The 22,075-nt window shown below is 47.7% G+C and overlaps 1 protein-coding gene across 1 annotated transcript in view; it reads right to left on the bottom strand.

Moving 5' to 3' along the window:
• Positions 1-22,002, bottom strand: part of Fbn3 (fibrillin 3) — a 74,832-nt gene extending 52,830 nt beyond the window's left edge. Inside the window, 17 exon segments of the mRNA XM_041677721.1 lie at positions 127-192; positions 195-212; positions 359-484; positions 2,114-2,239; positions 3,343-3,471; positions 3,879-4,004; positions 5,031-5,294; positions 6,503-6,691; positions 7,029-7,181; positions 11,038-11,163; positions 11,401-11,598; positions 16,689-16,784; positions 17,429-17,527; positions 17,697-17,795; positions 18,900-18,982; positions 19,082-19,297; positions 21,947-22,002. Of these exon segments, the coding sequence (XP_041533655.1) occupies positions 127-192; positions 195-212; positions 359-484; positions 2,114-2,239; positions 3,343-3,471; positions 3,879-4,004; positions 5,031-5,294; positions 6,503-6,691; positions 7,029-7,181; positions 11,038-11,163; positions 11,401-11,598; positions 16,689-16,784; positions 17,429-17,527; positions 17,697-17,795; positions 18,900-18,982; positions 19,082-19,297; positions 21,947-22,002 (2,170 nt within the window).
• Between the last annotated feature and the right edge of the window lie 73 nt (positions 22,003-22,075).

Below are 22,075 nucleotides of genomic sequence, written 5' to 3' on the forward strand. Positions count from 1 at the left end.
ATCTGGCTGATCCTGCCTGGCTCTGTGTGAGGTTGCTGTCTAGCCTAGGCCTTCTCTGGTGCTCACATCCCAAGCAGAAGGCATAGGACACACTCACTACCCTGTGCATGCCCTCCTATTGGGCATCCTGCCAAAAGCTGCACTGGAAGCTTCCCTTCACATTTGTGCACTGCACTTCACAGCCTCTATTCGGACTTGGTATTCATTGATGTCTGCAGGGGCAGACAAGAGGGGAACCAGGTTGGTGAGCTTGGGCTGAATTAGGGGCAGGAACTCAGAGGAGTTTGGAAATAAGGCTGGGGAAAGCTGTGTTGTGCAGGGAATTGCAGAGAGCATCGTAGAGATGGCATAGTCTCACCCACGCAGCCCTGGCCATCAGGAGTGCTCTGGAAACCTGTGTGGCAGGAGCAATGGAAAGCACCGATGACGTTGATGCACTGGCCATGGGGACAGAGGCTGTCACTTGTGGTGCATTCATCAATGTCTGGTGGGAGGAACACATATGGCTGGTGACTAAGTTTCAGGTGAAAGAGCAGCCTTACTGTCCCTCATCCCCTATCCGCCATCACATGCATCCCAGTGAGCTCACTCTGGCTGCTTGCACCAGCATCCCACCGTTTGATTGCCTGTCTGCTCACAAATATATCTTTTAATCATGCGCAACTCAAAGTCATGCACGCTTGTAGACACATGCATTTGCCTGAAGAAACATGCTCACACCTAGAGGCATGATAGAAACACACCTTATATGCACACACTTATCCTTGTGCAAATATGAACCCACACCCAAACATACTCAGATACACTCATACTGTGTGTGCTTACATAAGTGCACACAGAAACACAGCCTTATATTTACTCATATCGTAAGCTCTTGTGATTGAACATGGTCCCAGGCTCGTGCTATTTGAGATGGCTGTGGAACCGTTAGAAGGTGAGCCTCACTGGGAGAAGTGGGTCATTGTGGACCAGTTTTGACATTTTGTAACTCAGCTGCACTTCCTAAATACTCTGCTTCCTGACTATGGATACAATGTGGCTAATTGCTCCTGTAGCCATGGCTTCCCTGCCAGGCTGGACTGTACTCCTTCAGACCATGGGACCACAGTCTTGGTCACAGAAAGGAGAGTCTCCAACATGAATGCTTCTCCCTTGTACCAACATGAATCTGTACCTCATCCTCACATATACTCTTATAGGTACACACACACACACACACACACACACACACACACACACACACCAATGTCCATTCACATGCAAATACATAGACCTGCTCATCACTTATACGTTCACACCCAAATATACACTTCTGTCCTCTGTTAGGCTCATCTATATGCACACATACTCAAATGCAAAAATTTGCCATTGCACATCCGCACACACCTGCACATAGATTCACAAACACACTTGCTTTTGCACAGATACAGCTTCATCGATATTCACATGGCTGTGTTCACAGATACACTTCCCATTTGTATTTGTTTCTTTCCTCATTACTGTGACAAAATGTCTGAGAAAAGCAACTCAAAAGAGAAGCATTTACTTAGGCTCACAGTTTGATACAGTCCATCACGGTAGGGTAGTCATGGTGACGGGAGCATAAGGCAGCTGGTCATACTGCATCCAACAGGACACAGAGCAGGATGAACACTGGCACTCAGCTCCCTTCTCCTTTTTAGTCAGACCGGAACCCCAGCCCATGGGATAGATAATGCCACCACCTACGTTCAGGTCGAGTATCGCCCACCTCCATTAACTTAATGTAGGAACTTGAACTCCCCCACAGACATGCTGGAGCTTTGTCTCCTAGGTGATTTTACATCCTCTCAGGTGGACAATATGAACCACCTCACTCTCTTGCACACACGAGACACGACTATATACAAACCACTACTCATGCACATTATGTTGATACACGCGCACACTTTTCCATTTCACACTCACACACCCACACACAATCTTGTGGATGCAAACACACACACACAGAGGTTGATCTTCAGAGACACATGCATACACTTCATCTCACATTTTTACTGTGCATTTGGATAGACACACAGATGTGAGCACGTGCCAGACCCTGCCCCTCTTTCATACCTTGCTGCAAGCTCACCTTCACAGGCAGTGCCTTGGGCCTTCAGCTCACGTCCAGGGGGACAGTGACACTCATAGCTCCCTTCCGTGTTGATGCAGGTGCCTCTCTGGCAGAGCAGCGGGTCCCTAGCACATTCATCTGCATCTGGACACGCGGAAAGACAGCAGGCTGGTGATGCTGACTCGAGAATGGGGTGGTTAGGGAAGCGTCTCTGTGTGGCATCCCTTCATCCCCCGTTTGCAGTCCAGCCAAACCTATCTTTCTACCTCTCACACCCACCCCGGGGCTTTTGCATGTGTCCTCTGGCCTCCATGTCATGTCTCAGAATTTCCCTAAACCCTTAGGTGCACCCCAGATCCTTCACACATGCTGTTCCTCCAGCCACTGTGGCGTGCGTGTGGAGGTCACAGTGGACAACTGTGGCAGCTTCTTTTCCCCTTGTATGATGTGGGTACCATGGATCAAACTCAGGTTGTTATGCTTGGCCTCGTGCACCTTTAACCACTGATCCATCCCACTCATCCCCATCTCTCAGCCACTTCCTGGGCTCTCCACTTCAGTGACTCTCAGTGTCCTCAGCCACCTTCCCGACCTCACAGAATAGGTGTGTCCCCTGGGTCCTTATTCCCATCAGACCACAGAAGAATTTTGCTTTCTTGGGAAAGGCTCTTTAGCTAGTTCTTTGAGAGTTTGAACACACTTTGATCTTACCTTACTCTTACTCCCACTTACAGTCCCCTTCCTTACTTCACCCAACTTTGTGTCCTTTTTTTTTTTAACCCTTCAAGACCAACTTCATTTGTCTTCCCGTGGAGTTATGAAGCCCTTTGTGCTTAAACTCTCTGCATTACCCCAATCCAGTGAATGCGTGTGACATGTTTGCTGAGTAAATAACAAAGTGAATGACAGGGACCTCTTTTATTTTGGAGAAAGGGCCTTGTTATATAGCTCAGGTTGGGCTAGATAGAATTGGTAACCCTCCTGCCCTAGCCTTCTGAGAGATGGCATTATAAATCTATGCCCAAGCTAGATTCTTCTTAAATGGTTTCTCTGGGGGTAGCCCCTTTCCCCAAAAGGCACACATTCTCAATGGGCTGTCTTTATGGCAGTATCCCACGGTAGTCCAACAGCACACTACACCTTCTCCTCATATCTGCACAGCAGCAGCAAGCTTGGCACCCCTCTTCTGGATGTCCCTCCTTCCCATGGCTCTCTCTCTGCCATGGTCTCCCCCTGCCACCACTCACCCACACAGTTCTTCATCAGCAAAGACCCACTAGTGAAACCGGGAAAGCAATCACACTCAAAGCTGCCTGGGGTGTTGATGCAGGAACCGTGGCCACAGACGTCAGGTGAGATACGACATTCATCGATGTCTGTGGGAACAGAGACATATGGGCTAGAGGTCTGTGTGTGCAAACATGAGGATCTACAGGCCAGAGGTTTCAAATAAGAGAACATATGGAGCTGGGTCTCTGTAGACTCGAGGGTTGCCCAAGAGCCCCAAGAAACTGAGCTGAGTCCAGGAAGGAGAAATGCCTCAGATGAACAGAGAAAAGGGACAAGATATTTCCTTTCAGAGGTGGTCTTGGCTGGCCCTCCATAGACTGTAGAGATCCCTGCAGCACAGACAGGGTGGTGAGCTGTCTTAGGCCACACCCATAGCTGGGTATGTTAAAAGGAGATTGAAGAATGAATCTTGTCCTCACATTCAATACAGGGACCCCTCCCACAAATTCCTGCATGCATGACCTGTCCTCACCAGATGGGGAGTGGCACCTACCTATGCAGTTCCTTTCTCGGGCACCCAGAGCAAAGCCTTTGTCACAGGAGCAGTGGAAGCTGCCCACAGAATTGCGGCAGGTGCCATGTGTGCACAGGCCAGGGAACACCTGGCATTCATTCACATCTGGAGTATGGGTTGGAAACAAGGTCAGGTAAACCACACCGAAGGTCTTTAGTCTGGAATTCATACCCTAAGCCTTCCCTAGGTTCTTACCTCTTGAGCTTGCTAACATTCCTGTCTCTTAAGTCTTTCATATTTATGTTTTATGCATGTATGTGGGTGCATACACTGTAGAGGTCAGAAAAACAATTTGAGAGTTGGTTCTCTCCTTCCACTGTGTGCCTCCTGAGGCTTGAACTCAGTGTCAGGCTCCTCAGAGAAAAATGATGCCTCTACTTGCTGAGCCATCCTGCTCTTCTTCTTCTTCTTCTTCTCCTCCTCCTCCTCCTCCTCCTCCTCCTCCTCCTCCTCTTCTTCTTCTTCTTCTTCTTCTTCTTCTTCTTCTTCATACAGTACAAAACTCACTCTCACTCTGCAGCTCCTGCTTCTACTTTCCAAGCACTGGCTTGATAGGCATGCACCACCACACTTTTTGTGTGTGTGTGTGTGTGCGCGCGCGCACGCACACACCTGTGTATGTGGAGGCCAGAAGACAGCCTTAACTGTTGTTTCTCAGGAGCTTTGAGGAGGGAAAATCACCTTTGATTTTTCAGACAGGCTTTCTCACTGTCCCAGGACTGACCTAGGCTGGCTGGCCAGTGAGTCCGGGGAGCTATCTGTCTCTGTCTGCTCAGCTATGAGATTACATCTGTTTAACTTGTACCTGAGAGTTTACATGGTTGTTGGGAATTGAACTCAGGTCCTCATGCTTGCAAGGCAAACATAACATCAACTGCATTATCATACCAAACCTGTTTTTTTGATTTATATTGAAAGAGTCTCATGTAGCCCAACCGAAGCTGACCTTGAATCTCTGGTCCTCCTGTCTTTACTTCCTGAGTGCTGGGATGACAGTCTTATATCACTTGGATACTAAACCTCCTACCTGAAAATAATGCTTTCTACCATCAGACCTTTGCCCATGCTGTGCCCTTTACCACTTTCCCTTCCAGGATCTTTTTCCTTTGGTGTGCCCCTCCCCAGACTAACCTTTATAGAAGGGTCGGCCAGACAGGAAGTCCTGGCTGGCAAAGCCCAGCCCTTGGGGACACAGTTTGAAGAATTCTGGGGAGCTGGGCTCTGGGCAAACCTTGCACTCAGCTCCCCATGATGTCCCAACAGAGCAGCAACAGACGTCCATCCGGTACTTGCCAGGCAGGGGAATTCCACAGTCATCCTCATCCCAATGTAGGAAACACAGCCCCAGCCTCACATCTGCACAGAGGAATGGTTGATCACTGGGTCCCATCACTGCTACACTTTGGCAGGATTATCAGTTGGTATCACTTGCCTGAGATCCCCACCCCCAACAGAGAGAGATTCAAAGAGCAATAAGATGTGGCATTCTCATGCTGAAGGTTGAGGTCACCACACTGCCTGGGTCCCTATTATGTACTAAGTATTATTCTAAGTAACTCCGTCCATTTACCTTTCAAAGTAATGCCCAGAGGAGGGCTGAGGCTGTAGTTCAGCAGGAGAGCTCCTGCCTAGAATCCCCAGTGAAAGTCTTGGATATGTGGCTCAGTGGTAGAGACTCAGACTAGAATATACTGGGATAGTCTAGAATAGGATGTACTATAATATACCAGAATATGGCCAGGAGATTTGCTCAGCAGTAGAGTACCTGCTTAGGATCTTCCAGTGAGGGCTTGGATGATGGACCAGCACTGGAGTGCCTGTCCAGAATCTGCCAATCAGGAGCTGGGACATGGCTTCAGTAGTAGAGAATTTGCTCAGAATCCACCACTAAGGAGTCAGGTTGTCCTTGGCAAATTCTAAAACCAAGTCACTGTCTAATCCCTAGCCTTGGTTTCCACTGCACCGAGACAACATAAAGTGATTCACATATGCCACATATGTGTGTGGAAAGCAAGATCTAAACGATGACACAACAACAAAAGTACCAAGTCGTGCATGTCTCAAGATGTGTTCCCTTTGTCAAGCAATGCTATGCTAGTATTCTCGCTGTGTATGTGTATGTATATCTCTGTGTGTGTATGAGAAAGAGAGAAAGAACTTATGTGTGAGTATATATGTGGGTGTTTGGGTGTGTGCATATATTTATTTTTAAAAGATTTACTTTTTTTGTGCCCATGTGTGTATGCACACAAGTGCAAAGTTCCTTCAGAGGCCAGACTCTTCTGGTATTAGATTCTCTGGAGCTGGAATTACAGGCAGTTGTGGGCTCCCAATTTGGATCTCCGGAAGAGCCAGCTCCTACAGATAGTTCCTATATATTGTTCATAAAACAATGAAATGAGTTGGCAGATGTTTTCTTCTCCAGTATTTTCTAATGTTAGTTTAAACAGTAAATATGGAAGGCCAACTATAGTTGCCCCCTGGGACTCCTTATCCAAAACCCCAACTCCATCAAAGAGAAGCTTCCTTCCCTTCTTCAGGATTGCTTCCTCAGGCTCAAGTTCAGCCCTAGCTTTTGAACCCCCTACCCCACCAGGGCTCACCACTGTTGGAGTTGCCAGAGCTCAGTGTGGAACGTTGGTGCCCATGCCCATTGGAACCACGGTGGTTGTGTTGTGCTGGCCCTAGGGCAGAGCCCAGGTTATTGGATCCAACTTCTGAGAGTCCAGGGAAGAGGTCTGCATAGGCAGGCAGCAGTGGGAGCCTTTGAGCACACAGTCTCAGGAATTCACCTGCAAAGAACAGAGTTTGAAGGCCAGTGACGAAGGGTGTTTGCCTTGCGAGCGTGGGGAGCTGAACAAAGGCAGAGGGAGAGAACCGACTTCACGTAGTTGTTCTCTAACTTCCGCATGCACGTGCATGAATGGTTCTCCCCTCACACAATAATGAATGTGAGTAAATTTGTGCCCTGGCAATGCTGAAGCATGGGCAGTCCATATATGGTGGTTCATCACACAATAATAATAATAACAACAACAATAACAATAATAAAACATAGAACTGAATCTGAAGCCAGGCCATGAATCCCACCCATGACCTCTCTACTTAGAAGCTCAAGCTATCACTCACCAGAACCCCGTGGAGGACACAGCTTTGGGGATGGACCAGTCGCCCAGCACCTGCCCTTGTCACAGCAGCACTGTCTGTGAGTGTAGTGGCCAGTGAGACCTGCAGCACACTGACCTCTGATAAGCACTGAGAAGCAGGTGCCCACCTGGCGCTCTGTAACAGGATACAGGGAGGGGAAGTTAAGCACAAACTGAGCACAGATGGGTTCAAATTCCAGCGGTACCTACACTGCTCTAGAACTGCTCTCCTTGACTGTCATAGTTATGTTTTCTCATCAATAAATCAGGGTGCTCCAAGCACCCACAGTGCCTCAGAAGAGTGTTGCCTTGAGGAAAAATAGGGCATTGAGCTGGAGAGATGGAAAGTACAGGGTCTAAGTTTGGTCCTCAGAACCACATAAAAAGCAAACAATCTGGGTGTGATGGCATGCAGTTTCAATCCCAGCACTGAGGAGGCAGAGAAGAGTAGATTCCTAGGGATCCCTGGTCAGTCACCCTAACTAATGTGGTGAGTTCCAGGCTAGGGAGATCCTGCTTCAGAAAGGGGTAGTCAAAGCAGGAGGTGCCCTCCGCGGTTAAGAGACTTGCTTCTTTCTAGAGAACATGAGTCCAGTTTCCAGCACTCACACTGGATGGCTAACAACCCCTTGTAATTTCAGCTTTAGGGGATCCAATGCTCTCTTCTGGGTTCTGCAGGCACCTGCACATAGATGGCACACACTCACACTGATACATACACATAAATAAAATATACACAATAAATAACATAAATTGTGGTTCCACTGAGGCCCAAAGCCAGGACCTTCTGCATGTAAAGCAGACATGAAAACCACTACACACACACACACACACACACACACACACACACACACACTTTAGCATGTGGGTAAACCCTGCTCAGTACTTCCTATTTTAAAGCTTTCTAAATCATTATAGAAGATGAATTAGGCTTTCATCTGGACCATGGCTCCAATATCTCAAGTTGCCACCACCAGCAAACTCTTCTTCAAGCACAACGAGGAAGACCTCTTACTTCTTAGCGGTAGGGGGGTACCTGTTGCAAACTCAGGCAATATGTCCATGTGTCCTTGCTTACTGACCTTGGCTATCACAGGGAAGCATGGAGAAGCATTCCCATGGGGCAAATGGATGCACTAGGAGCCACTGCCCTCGGAAGAAACTGATCCCGTAGTTACCTTGGCATGAGAAACACAGACACTCCTCTGCTTCTCACCAGACTCTTGGGCCCATGGCTTTGCATGGAGATCAGAGTTCTCAGGCTTATTTTTGGGTTCAGTTACTGAAAATATTAGCTGGTGTCCTTTGGTTGAGAAACTACTCCCACCAGCAGAGAGGGCTGCTGGCAGCTGGCTGTCCAACATTATGCTGGAAAGTCATGCCAATTTTTCCCCCTGTGTACCTGGGGACTTCCCAGGTGTGTGTGTGTGTGTGTGTGTGTGAGAGAGAGAGAGAGAGAGAGAGAGAGAGAGAGAGAGAGAGAGAGAGACGGCCACTCAGAAGAGACCTGTTCAGATGAGAAGACGACAACACTCTGGTTCAAGGTTACCCAGATATTAGATTTGGTTGAACGTGGGGAACCAGATTCTCTAACCACATGGGGTCTGACAAGCAGCTGTCTCTCCAGTAGGGAAAAAAGAGATAGAATATTGAGAATTTTAATGTAAACTACAGCTGTCAATAATTTAAACACCCTCGCTGACAAGTGGTCCTGCCTCAACCTCCCCAGGGTACTCCTTATATCCAATGTATGTACTGAGCATAAATACTGTGTACCAGTCTACAAACCATTTCAACTTCTGTCTCACTACATTTTGTATGTATGTAATGAACATGTATAAGCAATGTATGTACTGAGCATACTGTGTACCAGTCATCTACAAACCATTTCAACTTCTGTCTCACTACATCTTGCGATGCTTATTCTCTTTTTCTCCTCTCTCCCTTTCCCCGCCTCCCTAGGGTGGCCTTGAACTCATTCTGTAGTCAAGGGTAACGTTGAACTTCTGATCATCCTGTGTCCACTTAGAGTGCTAGAATTGACAGATGTACACCACTATGACTACTGTACATAGTGCAGAAGCTGGAACCCAGGATTTTGTGAATGCTACCTAAACATTCTATCAACTGAACCATATCCCCAGCTCTATCACTGTCTATCCTCAAAACAACCATTCAAGATTGGTATGACTACTATCCCCATTTTATAGATGGAGAAACTAAGATATTTTTTTTTAAAAAAAAGTCAGTTGAGTAAAATCACATAGTCTTGGAACAGCTCAGCTAGAACTAAAAACTCAGGATTGAGAGGCTAGAGAGATGGTTTGGCAGAGGACCCAGGTTCAGTTGCCAGCATTCACATGGTGGGTCACAGTTGTCTGTAACTCTAGTCCCAAGGAACCTAATGCACTCTTCTGACCTCCTCAGGCATCATACATGCATACGATATAGAGACATACACACAGGCACACACACACACACACACACACACACACACACACACACCAAACAAACACACCCAGGACCAAATCAAAGTCCATGTTCAGAGACAATTAGATTCTGTAGTTGGATCAGTCCCTTGAAATCCAGAGGATAAGTTGGTCCTCTGGCAGAAGACCTCCTATTATGGCTATAAAGGACCCTGGAGGTGGAGACTGGACAAATTCCAATACAATATTCTTAGTTCTGTCTTATACAGGCCTAGCCTGAGGGGTTAGAGGTGATGCTGAGAATGGGCCATACCTCCTTCTCTTTCCTGCAAACAGAATCCTTTCATTTACATCCATATTCCTAGGCAGCCTTGTGGACCCCCCAAATTATCTAGATTTGGAAGCTCATGACACCTGTGTGCGAGGTAGAACCACTCTTGACTGGCTGAAGTGTGGGGGACTGCATTGGAGATCCAGACAAGGGGCACTTTCAAACCTCATGTGGGTCTGGGCAGCTGGATGTAGGCATTTCTGTTATGGACTTGTTGAGTCTATCCAAGCCAGTCTTGCTTTTCTGAGCCCCAGTTTCTTCTTTTCAAAAAAATTGAAGGGGTAGTGAGAAAAGTTCCTAAAAGATTGGGTGCACAGAGGGGCTAATGGGCAGAAGGGCATGGACGTGAATGAAGGAAGACAGCAAAGGTAAAGACTCAAGGGTCAGAAGGGGTCCAAGTTGAAAGCTGGGAGGAGAATCATTTTGCCCCCTGTTGAAAGCTACAGGGTCAGAGGAGTAACAGAGATTGAAGCTAGAAGATCACTGGGGGCACAGAAATGAAGGTTAGCGGGTATAGAAAGACATAAAGATCAAGACTGGAGGATTAGAGGTTGGCAAAAAGATGGATACCAGAGGGAATGGGGGGGCATAGAGTTGAAGGCTATGGGAGCTTACAGAGATGACACAACAGGGTGGGGGAGGTGTGGTGGGAACAGAAGTTAAGGATAAAGTGTGATAAAGGGTAAATATGTCCATCAACCCCAAAGGGCATAGAACCGGAGAAACAAACAGGCATAGTGGAAGCATGTTTGTTTTTAGGAAGATAGGGAACAGAAGAATCAAGAGACTGAGTTGGGAGACCAGAGCGCCAAAGGACATAGAAAAAGAGCGTCAAAAGGACCCCCAGACCAGAGTCAGTGAGAGCATAGATGCTGGGAAGACAATTGCTAGATGGGAGGAAACAAGGGCCCAGAGAGGCAGAGGATCATTGTATCAGTGACCAGAATGATGGTCTTGGGGTGAGGGAGAGGTATTTTAGCACTGTATCCCTCTTCAGCCCATTGGCCCATCTCAGCCAGGCAGTGAGCTCCATCCAGGTTTCTGACTGAGCCTCATGATAGGTGCACACATAGCTCCCAACGTGTTTGTGCAGCCACCCCCAGAGCAGGGCCCAGATACACTAAGACACTCAATCAGATCTGCACAGGCAGACAGGGTCGGAGCCAGGCTTCTCATCTGCCCAATCCCTCCACCCTTCTGCAGGGAGCCAAGGTAACACACACATACCCTACCTTCACATTTGGCGCCTCTGATATTGAACTGGTGTCCAGCAGGACAGCGGCACTTGAAGGAGCCCACTGTATTGAGACAGCTGCCACCCTGGCACAGGCCCGAGATGACCTGGCACTCATCCACATCTGCAGGAATAAAGTCCAGGAAGGGAGTCAGAGAGAAAAACCAACTCATGGTGCATGTGTGTGAGTGTGTGTGTGTGTGGTATGTATGTGTCTGTGGTGTCTATGTATGTGGTGTGTGTGTGTGTGTGTGTGTGGTTTGTATGTGTGTGTGGTGTGTATGTGTGTGTGCTGGGGGGATCTCCATTCAGCTCTGGATACCTAGGGGCTCCATTCTCCCTTGTGTACCCCACAACTCACCTTGGCAGGCTCCTGTATGAACATTTGGGGTAAAGCCTCGGCGGCAGGGGTGTGGCTGTGCAGGGCAGAGCTGGCAGGGAAGTCCCCAGGCATGGCCCACAGTGGCACAGCAGAGAGCTTTGGTGCACATAAGACCTGTTAGCTGGTGCTGGCACCCCTCAGGACTCACGTGGGGGTAGCAGGGCCCCATCTGGAAGTCTGTGGACAGACGGACACAGGCATCTGACTTTGAACTGTCTCTGTCCCACTGTTCTCTGCAGGTGCCCAGGCCTCTATACCAACATATCTGGCCTTTTCTTTCCAATGAGCCTTTCAACGTCCCCTTTTGGAAAGGATGCCTTTTCTACCTAACAAACTCCTACTGATCCTTCAAAATATTCAGTACCTTCACACAAATAACCTCCAGCAGAGAATCTTCAGATTTTCTCTGACTTGCTCTCTCTCACCCTGCCTTCAAGCAGAGACCACGGATACCTGGCAGGAGAGCCCGTCTCACGTCTGACTGCACACCGGGCCTGGATGAATCTCCTCTTGGCTCTCATGACACCATGTCCCTGAACCCTCAAACCTAGTACAAGGGAGCTGCGTCAGTTTTCCCAAGCGCAGTGCCCAGGGTCCATTTGTGACTGCTTGGCTCCTCCCACCCTTCAGATATTTCCAATAATAGGGCTGGCACAGGACCAAGGACAGCCCCTCCCAGAATAAGCCAACCACTCTCCTTTCCGGGCCCCTTATGAAGGAGGGCATCAGAGATAGCTTGGTACCCAGCCTTCCTGGGCCTTTGATACCCACCACCTGCCCTGGTCCCCTTCTCCGCCCCCCGCACTGACCTACACTTTTCTCATCTCTTACAGTCCTTATTCCATTTTTTTCTCTTTTGGTTAAGTGTTTCTAAAGACATCATTCCATAACCCAGGTATACATCCTGCAGCCCCTCCACCTTCCAATTCATGACAAGTCTCTCTTTATCTATAAACTGACCCTTGCCACCATCAATAACCTCAGCCCCTCACTGGGGGATTCTAGGTGGATGCCCTCAGGCTGAGTCTCATCTGTAGCTACTTTCTGGGAGGTGGTAGGGCCAGTGCTCACCAGTGAGTCACTCCTCAGACCTCTTTATTACTTTTAGAGACAGTGAAACTATGCAGCTCAAGCTACAACAGTAGCTTCTCCCTGACTGACATCTCCCACAATAGGAATCAATCTCAGGGCCTCCGAAGTCCATCACCTTTAGGTTCTTCATCTACACAAGTCACTCTGATAGCTTCTGTGTATAAAAACCATTCCCGAAAAGTTCCAGAGAACCCGGAGAAGCCTCTCTACACCCCCAACCACCCCCATTGCCTCTGTGACCCCTGGAGTCTTGGCCCTGACTGTTCCCGGAGAGGTGAGTTTCTGGGTTCCCAGCTGGAGGACCCTGCTCTCTAGACCCTAGCCCCCGGGAGGCATATTCTGTACCCTATTCCCACCCAGCAAAGCTCCAGAGACCTGGGAGCAGCCTCCCCACACCTGTAACAATTCCCCACCACATCCATGATCATCAGAGCCTTGGTCAAGACTGCACCTGGAGAGAAGACCCTAGAGCTGCATCAGTGAACACAAGAGGCAAGGCCTTGCCTGCACCTGGAGGAAGAGTGACTCCTGAAGCCACAGGCCCCACCTGCACCCATTGGAGGAAGAGATGGATAGACAACAGGGTAAGAATACATTTGACAACATAAAGAGCAACATGGCACCACCAGAAACTAGGGGTTCTACACCAGCAAGGCCTGTACATCTCAATGCTGATGAAGCAGACGAATGACCTTAGAAATAACTTTATGAAGATGATGGAGGCCCTTAAAGAGGAAATGAAAAATTCCCTTAAAGAAATGGAGGAAAAGGCAAACCAAAAATTAGAAGAAATCAACAAATCCCTTAAAGAAAGCAAAGAAAACCAAGAAAAAAAACAATCAAATAGGTGAAAGAAATGGTTCAAGACTTGAAGACTGGAATAGAGGCAATAAAGAAAATGCAAACTGAGGTAATTCTGGAAATGGAAAATCTGGGTAAATGATCAGGAACTACAGATGCAAGCATAATCAAAAGAATACAAGAAATGGAAGAGAGAATCTCAGGCATTGAAGATACAATAGAGGAAACAGATCCATCAGTCAAAGAATATGCTAAATTTAGCAAATTTTTAACAGAAAATATCCAGGAAATCTTGGACTCCATGAAAAGATCAAACCTGAAAATAATAGGAATAGAGGAAGGAGAAGTCCAACTCAAAGGCACAGAAAATATATCCAAAAAATCATAGAAGAAAACTTTTCCAACCTAAAGAAGGACATGCCTATGAAAGTACAATAAGCTTACAGAACACCAAATAGACTGAGCCAAAAAAAGAATTTCCCTCACCACATAATAATCAAAACACTAAACATACAGAATAAAGAAAAGTATTAAGAGCTGTAAAGGAAAAAGGTCAAGTAACATATAAAGGTGGATCTAACAGAATTACACCCGACTTCCCAATAGAAACTCTGAAAGCAAGAAGATCCTGGATAGATATTCTGTAGATACTAAGAGACATGGATGCCAGGCCAGACTACTATACCTAGCAAAGCTTTCAATCACCATAGAGGGAGAAAACAAGATGTTACATGACAAAACCATATTTAAACAATACTTATCCATAAATCCAGCACTACAGAAAGTACTAGAAGAAAAATTCCAACCCAATGAAGTTAGCTACACCTACAAAAACAAAGCAGTAGATAATTCCACACCAGTAAAACCCAAAGAAGGGAAACACATGCACAACACAATACCACCACCACCAAAACCAAAAATAACATGAACTAACAGTCACTGGTCATTAATATTTTTAACATCAAAGGCCTCATTTTGCCTATAAAAGATATAGGCGGGGGCTGGAGAGATGGCTCAGTGGTTAAGAGCATTGTCTGCTCTTCCAAAGGTCCTGAATTCAATTCCCAGCAACCACATGGTGGCTCACAACCATCTGTAAAGAGGTCTGGTGCCCTCTTCCGGCCTTCAGGCATACAGACAGAATATTGTATACATAATAAATAAATAAATATTAAAAAAAGAAAGAAAAAAAGATATAGGCTAACAAAATGGATACAAAACAGGATCCTTCTGCTGTATACAAGAAAGACACCTCAACTTCAAAGTCAGACATTACCTCAGAGTGAAGGGTTGGGAAAAGACTTTCCAATCAAATAGACCTAAGAAACAAGCTGGTGTAGCTATCCTAATATCTAACAAAATAGAACCTCAAACTAAAATTAATCAAATGATATGGAGAAGGACACTTCAAATTCATCACAGGAAAAATCCATCAAGATGAAGTCTCAATTCTGAACATCTGTGCCCCAAATACAAGAGCACCCACATATGTAAAAGAAACATTACTAAAGCTTAACTCATACATTAAACCCCACACACTAATAGTGGGAGACTTCAATATCGCACTCTCACCACTGGACAGGACTGCCAGACAAGAAACATAACAGAGAAATAAGAAACTAATAGATGTTATGACTCAAATTTTAAAAGACATTCATAGAATATTCTACCCAGATACCATTTTATACCTTCTTCTTAGCACCACATGGAACCTTCTCTAAAGAAGGTAGGAAGGAAGGAAGGAAGGAAGGAAGGAAGGAAGGAAGGAAGGAAGGAAGGAACGATTTCCCTTTTCCTCATGGGGCTGTAAAGATGGCTCAACCATTAAAAGCATCTACTGTTCTTGCTTCAATCCCTAGCACCCATACAAAGCAACTCACAACCACCTGGCTGTAACTCCAGCTCCAGGGAATCTGATGCCTTCTTCTGGTCTCTATGGACACCTGCCTTCATGTGCGCATACTCTCCCACACACATAACTTTAAAATAGTAAACTGAACCATTTTAAAAATAAAAGGTAGAAAGGGGACCTGGTGAGATGATGGCTGAGCTAGTAAGGGTGGATGCTACCAAGTCTGACCTCCTGGGTTTCATCTCAGACCCACAGGGATGGAAGGTGAGAATCAACTTCTGCAAGCTTTCCACTCACCTCCACACTTTGCCATAGTATTTGTTTCCTCATCATCTTCTAAGTAAGTAAATAGGATTTTAAAAAAAAATAAGCAGAAAGAGGTGTATGGGCATGGCTAACTGTTAAGCATGGTCCTTCAGTTCTTCAGTGAGGGGCTGAGAAGTGGCTCAAGGGTAGAGTCCCTCCTAGAATCCCCTAGTGAGGGGCTATGGCTGGAAGTGTGGTTCAGTTGAGTGCCTGTTTAGTTCTCAAATAAGACCTGAGCTCAGTCACTAGTAACAGAGACAGAGAGAGATGGCGAGGTGGTGGTGGTGGGGCGAGGTTTCGGTAAAGTGTCCATTCCCTGTGGATCATTTTCAGAGCCAGGGGTCGGGTGAGCAAGGTGGCGCATGCCTGGGATCCTAGGTATTTACAAGGCTGAGGCAGGAGGATCAAGGGTAAGCTTGACGTGAACCTGGACTGAATAATGAAATCGAAGCCTACCCGGGTGACTCAGTGTGACCTGTCTCAAGAAGTTAAGATCCTGGCTTGGGAGGTGACTCAGGGAGGAAACGCACTGCCACCAAACATGATGACTTGAGTTTGATCCCCAAACCCTCCATTGTGGAAGGAGAGAGGACTCCTGCAAGTTGTCCTCTGACCTCCACACGCATGGTATAGCACGAGCACACACACAAATTAATAAATGTATCAAATTATTTAAAAGTAAAACATTTTTCAAGATTCAGCAGAGAGGTCTCTTTCCCCAGAAAGTCCTCTCTCACTCCATGGTCCATGACGTCTCTGCTCTTTATATCCCCTTCGTCATGGCAATTGATCCCAAGGTCAGTGTTTTCTTCTTCCAATTCCCAAGCCAATACAAACTCTTTTTTTTCTAAACAAAGGAGCTAATTTTTATTCCATGTGTTCTGGAGTCTTGCCTGCATATATGTGAGGGTGTCTGATCTGATCCTGGGGTTACAGACAGTTGTCAGGTGGGTGCTGGGAATTGAACCCAGGTACTCTGGAAAGGCAGCAAGTACTTCTAATCTCTGAGCCACCTCTCCATCTGCCCCCCTAACCCCCAATGCAAATTCTTTCGAAGTAGGCCAATGAGCAATAACTGCTACGCAGAGTGGATGAGCAAAGGAAGCCCATTGTCCTCAGACTGCCCTGGAAGGAGCGAAGCAGCCATCTGTCTGCACTTGGAACCCACCCATGTCTTGCTCACGGCCCATTTTCCTCCCCGAATTCTTCTCAGTACCTCTCTCGCACTGAGGCCCCATGAATCCATAGACACACGCACAGAGGTTTGGCCCGATGCAGCGTCCTCCGTTACGGCAGCCGTGGACACAGATGGCTGTGGACAGACAGGGGAGGACGACTGAAGGTTTCCTGGAAGCAGAGGGGGCTGGGACCTAAGTAGCCTTTCTTTATCCAGGGATCCCGCCATCTGGACCAGGGGGAGTAAGACTGACTAATGAGCAATGGTTTGGTCAGTAAAGTGCTTGCCGTGTAAACATGAGAATCTGAGCTCAGATCCTCATCACCCATGGGAAAGTCACAAGCAATGGTGCTCTGTAATTCCTTTGCTGGGGAGCCAGAGGCAGATGGTCTCTGAAAGCTCACTGGCCAGGTAGCCTAGCCGAATAGGTGAGCTCCAGGTTCAATAAGAGACCCTGTCTCTGATAATAAGGTGGAGAACAATTGATGGAGATACCTAACATTGATCTTTGGCCTTCACATGCACAAATACACACATGCACACATACACACATGCACACATACACACATGCACACATACACACATGCACACATACACACATGCACACATGCTGGCATACATACATGCACATCTGCACAAACACCTGCCCCTGCCCCCGACTTGTGCAGCTGTAACAATGAGCCTGTCACCTTTGATCTCTGATCAAAGTGAACAAGTGATGAACAAATCCATTTCCTGGGATTCTCTGTGTAAGTGAGGTCAGCAATGGGGGTACTCACGTTGTCCACACACAGTGCCCGTGTAGCCTTCCTGGCATAGACAGGATTCCCCTCGGCAGCTGCCTCCATTCATGCAGCTCATGCTACACCCCAGTGATGCTTTGGATAAGGAAAAACATACAGTAAGGGGAAGATGTTCCAGGAAGGCTTGACCAGGGCCTCTACTTGGCTTGGCTCTTATCCTTCAACAAAAACAACCTGGGCTCCTAGTGGCATTCAGATGCCTAGGGTCTTCTCTTCCTTCTTCAAGAGGCCACTGACCACTCACCTCTACCTACGCCACAGCTGGGGGCCAGGGTCCCATCCATACAGGTACACAGGTTGGGCTGGGAGCAGAAGCCATTGCCACAGGCATGCCTGCAGACAGCTGGAAAGGCAGAGAGTACAGCATCAAAATCAGGACCCACGGCCTTAGTGATTTCTCATTAGGTAGAGGCACTTGCTGCACAAGCCTGGTGATCCAACCTCAACTCACCAGTGAAGGCGGAAAGGAAGAAGAGAACTGACTTCACATAATTGTTCTCTGACATCCATAGGTGTATCATGGTACGTGTGCCTCCACACACTCAACATGCACATACACAGTACTAACTAAATACTACCGAGCAAAATGTGGTAGTGTGCATATATCAGCCCAACACTTGGGAGGGAAGAGAGCGGGAATGGAGGGGGAATGCTGAAGGATGGGAGAGAGAAAGGATGTGAGTCTCATGTCATCCTCATTCCAAAGATTCCCAGGCCACCAGAAGCCTCAAGGTGAACCAGTTGGTCTTCCCCAGCTCTAGCTCTGCTCATACCCTGAATAATGGCAAATAACCCCAACCAAGTCTCTAGGCTGAGCAGGTGCTGTGACCTTCAGCTCCAGGATTTTGCTACATCATCAGGAGAGATGATGTGGGCATGAAGGGCTGACTTCAGGGCACAGAGGCTGGAGTGGTGAGGACCCTGATTCCGAGTCTGGAGACAGAGAAGCTAGAGTTGGGGGAGAGAGTATGAGATTGACATAAAGAGAGTATGAGAGGCCCGAAGAACCATGGAGACAGACAGGAAAACAGGAAAGCCAGACAGAAACGACAAGATGGGAGGACAAAGGAAATGAATGCAGGGTGGGTAAGATGATTCAGAAGGTAAAGGCACTCACTCCCAAGTCTGATGACGTTTTGATCCTCAAGAGCTACATGATTGAAGGTGAGAACGGATTACTGTCAACTGCCCTCATGTACACCATGGCATGCTTCACCCACCCAACAAAATAAACGAAATACTTATTTTTCAAAAAGAGATAAATGAATGCATCAAGTCACAATGGAGTCTAAGGACAAAAGCATGGGACGTTAGTGAGGCTCACCCAGCAGCCCTGAGCTAAGTTCCAACTTCATATGTAGACAAGGCTGGGATTGCTGACAGGTAGCTGGGAGGACCCCCAAGCATCCCCTGCCTGTACCCTCCATCTCCTCTCTTCAACACTCACGGACAACACACTGATTCCTGCCAGGCAGAGTCCTCCAGCCAGGGCAACAGTAGGCATGAAAGCGGGAACCACAGACATTAGGCCTTTGGGAGAAAGTGGTGATGTCGCTACCAGTCCCCTTACCCCAGCATAGCCTTCCCTGCCTGCACCCCAGGTACTTTCAGCATTCCAGATACACGCACCCCTGCAAAATGATGGCAGGCCTGCCACGCCTTCTCACATGGTCTGGACTCGCAGATTCCAGGGTCCCATCCCAGTAGCCTTGACCATTTTCCATGCACGATAGAACCACCCAGGCCAGCAGAATCTGAGCTGGAGGACCCCAGGCTGTAAGGAAGCCTCCAGGTTCTCTCCTTGCCCAACATGGGCCTTCCAGAGTCATGATGTGTCTTTGGAGGCTGCAAGGAGCAAGCAGAGTCAGCTGCCAAGTGAACTACATGGTGAAGGGGCACCCCATAGAATGGACAGCTGTGAGGAGTCTGCCTGGGAAGACACCAGTTCTGCCTTGGGAGAGCAGGGGAACAACCACAGCAGACTTTTGAAAGGGGTTTGATTGATTTTAGTGTGTTTGTCATGTGTGCATACACACGTGCCTGTGGAGGCCACCAGGCAACGTCTACTGTCATTCTCAGGAGCCGTCAGATTGTTTTTTGAGACTGGACTTCTCCCTGGAGTGGAATTCACCAAGTAAGCTAGGCTGGTTGGTGAATGAGCCCCAGGATCCTTCTGTCTACACATGCTCAGGGCTATCATATTTAAGTGGGTCCTAGGCGATCGAACAAAAGCCTTTAAGTTTCAAAGCAGGGGTTTTACTGACTGAGCTATCTTCTAGCTTCAGGATATGATATTTCACAGGTGAAGTCACTATAGATAATGATTCTGGGGAAGAGGGTTTGTGGGGGGAAAAGGGAGTAGAGAGTGGGAGAAAGGGAAGGTGGTCCATGGTTGTGCATCAAGGGCAATGAAGAGCTCTTGAAATATTTTTGGTGAGAGACAAATATGAGCTTGGAGTAAGGAAGGGATGTGGGGTCCAGCAAAAGCTGGGCAGGGAGATGGCAGGGCCAAATGACAGGGGTTGATAACAAGGAATAACAGAGAACTCAAACAATCAAAAAGAGTAGGTGGGGATTCCAGAGGAGGAAGGAAGATTAAGGAGACCCCCAGAATTCTGGCTGGGAGGGTAGAGAAGGACTGGTTAAAGACTGGGAATACGGCTTGGGCTTGCCTTGCAACATGGGGATCTGAATTTTACCTCCCAGAACCCACATAAGACGACCAAACATCATGGTGGTTCTCTCTCTCCTCTCCTCTCCTCTCCTCTCCTCTCCTCTCCTCTCCTCTTCTCTCTCTCTCTCTCTGTCTCTCTCTCTCTCTCTCTCTCTAATATTTTGTTTTATTTTATGTGTGGTTATTTTTGCCTTCATATGTGCCTGAGCACTATGTAAGTGTCTGGTGCCCAAGGGAGCCTGAAGAGGGCATTTGATCCCCTGAAACTGGAGTGTAGTTGATTTTAAGTCTCCATGAGGATGCTGGGAATTGACCCTAGGACCTCTGAAAGATCAACAAATGCTCTTAACCCCTGAGCCATCCACTCCAGTCCCACGGGACGTGCTCTTATTCCAGCGCTGGGGAAGAGGAGACAGGCAGATCCTTGGCTCACTGACTAGTCAGTCTAGCCTACTTGGTGAGTTTCAGGTCAGTGAGAGACCCTGAGGAACAGAACCTGAGGCTGACCTCTGACCTCCACACACATGTTGTACATGTGTGCACCCACACATGTGTGTACAACACACATTCCAAACTTAAATAAGTGGCTAAGTCAAAGGAGGCAGCTGGGCATTCTGACAACATTTGCATCTTGTTCACTTTGGACAAAGCAAGACTATCACATGGTTAGCGAGAAGATGCAAGGTCCAGCCATCTCCTCCTCCCAGAACGGTTGACTCTATCCTTGGCCGGGAAGAATGAGTGTGGGAGCAGGTCAAGGCGATTTCCCAAAAGAGTCGGTTGGGCTGGTGAGAAGGCTCAGCCCAGTAAAGGCACTTGAGGACTTAAGTTTGATTCACATGGACTCACACGGTGGAGGGAGAGACCCAACTCCCACAAGCTGTTCCCTGACCTCCACACATGCTTCCTCCCCGGCCCCAGCCCCGCCCCACTCCGCGTCCCATAAACGAAATACATTTCTAAACTGTAAGAAAATCAGTGTGTTATGTTTCTTTTGTAAAAGGTTTGGATGGAGACCAGGATGTAACTCAGTTGGCAGAGTGCTTCCCCAGAATGCATGAAACCCTAGGTTTGATCCCCGGGGCTAGCTCTGGTGTGGTGGTGCGTACATATAATAACACCCTGCGGAAAAGTAGAGGCAAGAAGATAGTGAGTTTAAGGCCTTCTGGGATACATAGCCCATAAACAGTTTGCAGAATGAAAACTCTGGGCCTTTGAGGAGAAGCGAAAGTTTGACCGGGTGTTCCCAAGCTTTTGTTAACTTAAAGCAGTGGTTCTCAACCTTCCTAACTTATTAACTGTATTAATACTTTAATACAGTTCCTGGTGTTGTGATGACCCCATCCAAGAATTATTGTCGTTGCTACTTCATAACTGTAATTTTGCTATAGTTCTGAATTGTAATGTAAATATTTCTGGAGATGATTTATTAAAGGGGGTGGCGACCCACAGGTTGAGACACTCTGACTTAGAGGCACGACCAGGCAGGGGAAGGGGACAAGGACACTTGTCTTGCTTCCAGGAGATCTGATTAACATGGCCAACTCACCGGATCCTCCCACACTCCCAAGCTCTGAAAGTTAGGTCTCCAAGATTAGTTGGATGAGTTAAGTTGCCTCAAAGGCAAGCGGAACTTGGATGGGAAGATGTGCCCCCCCCCCTCGCCCCTCGCTGCAGCTTCCTCTGCAGCCTCAGCGAAGAACGAGGAGTCCCAGGAAAGAGGCACCCCCGAGAGTGCTTGGGCAGCGACCTCCAGTCACCATGGTCAAAGCTACAGCACCTTGTGAGATCCTCAGGGTGGTGCTTCGCTCCGCCCTCACCTGCAGATCAGACACTGGAAGCTCAGGTCCTGCAGAGTACGGGGGTTTCCCGGCATCCTACAAGAGCCCGCCCAGTGGATAGTGGAGAGGGGAAGGGGGCTGGGCCAGGGGCTGCCTGGCTGCAGACAA

This window comes from Microtus oregoni, unplaced genomic scaffold, assembly GCF_018167655.1.
Source record: "Microtus oregoni isolate MIOR12 unplaced genomic scaffold, Mior012 000029F_ref0000214, whole genome shotgun sequence".
Lineage (NCBI taxonomy): Eukaryota > Metazoa > Chordata > Mammalia > Rodentia > Cricetidae > Microtus > Microtus oregoni.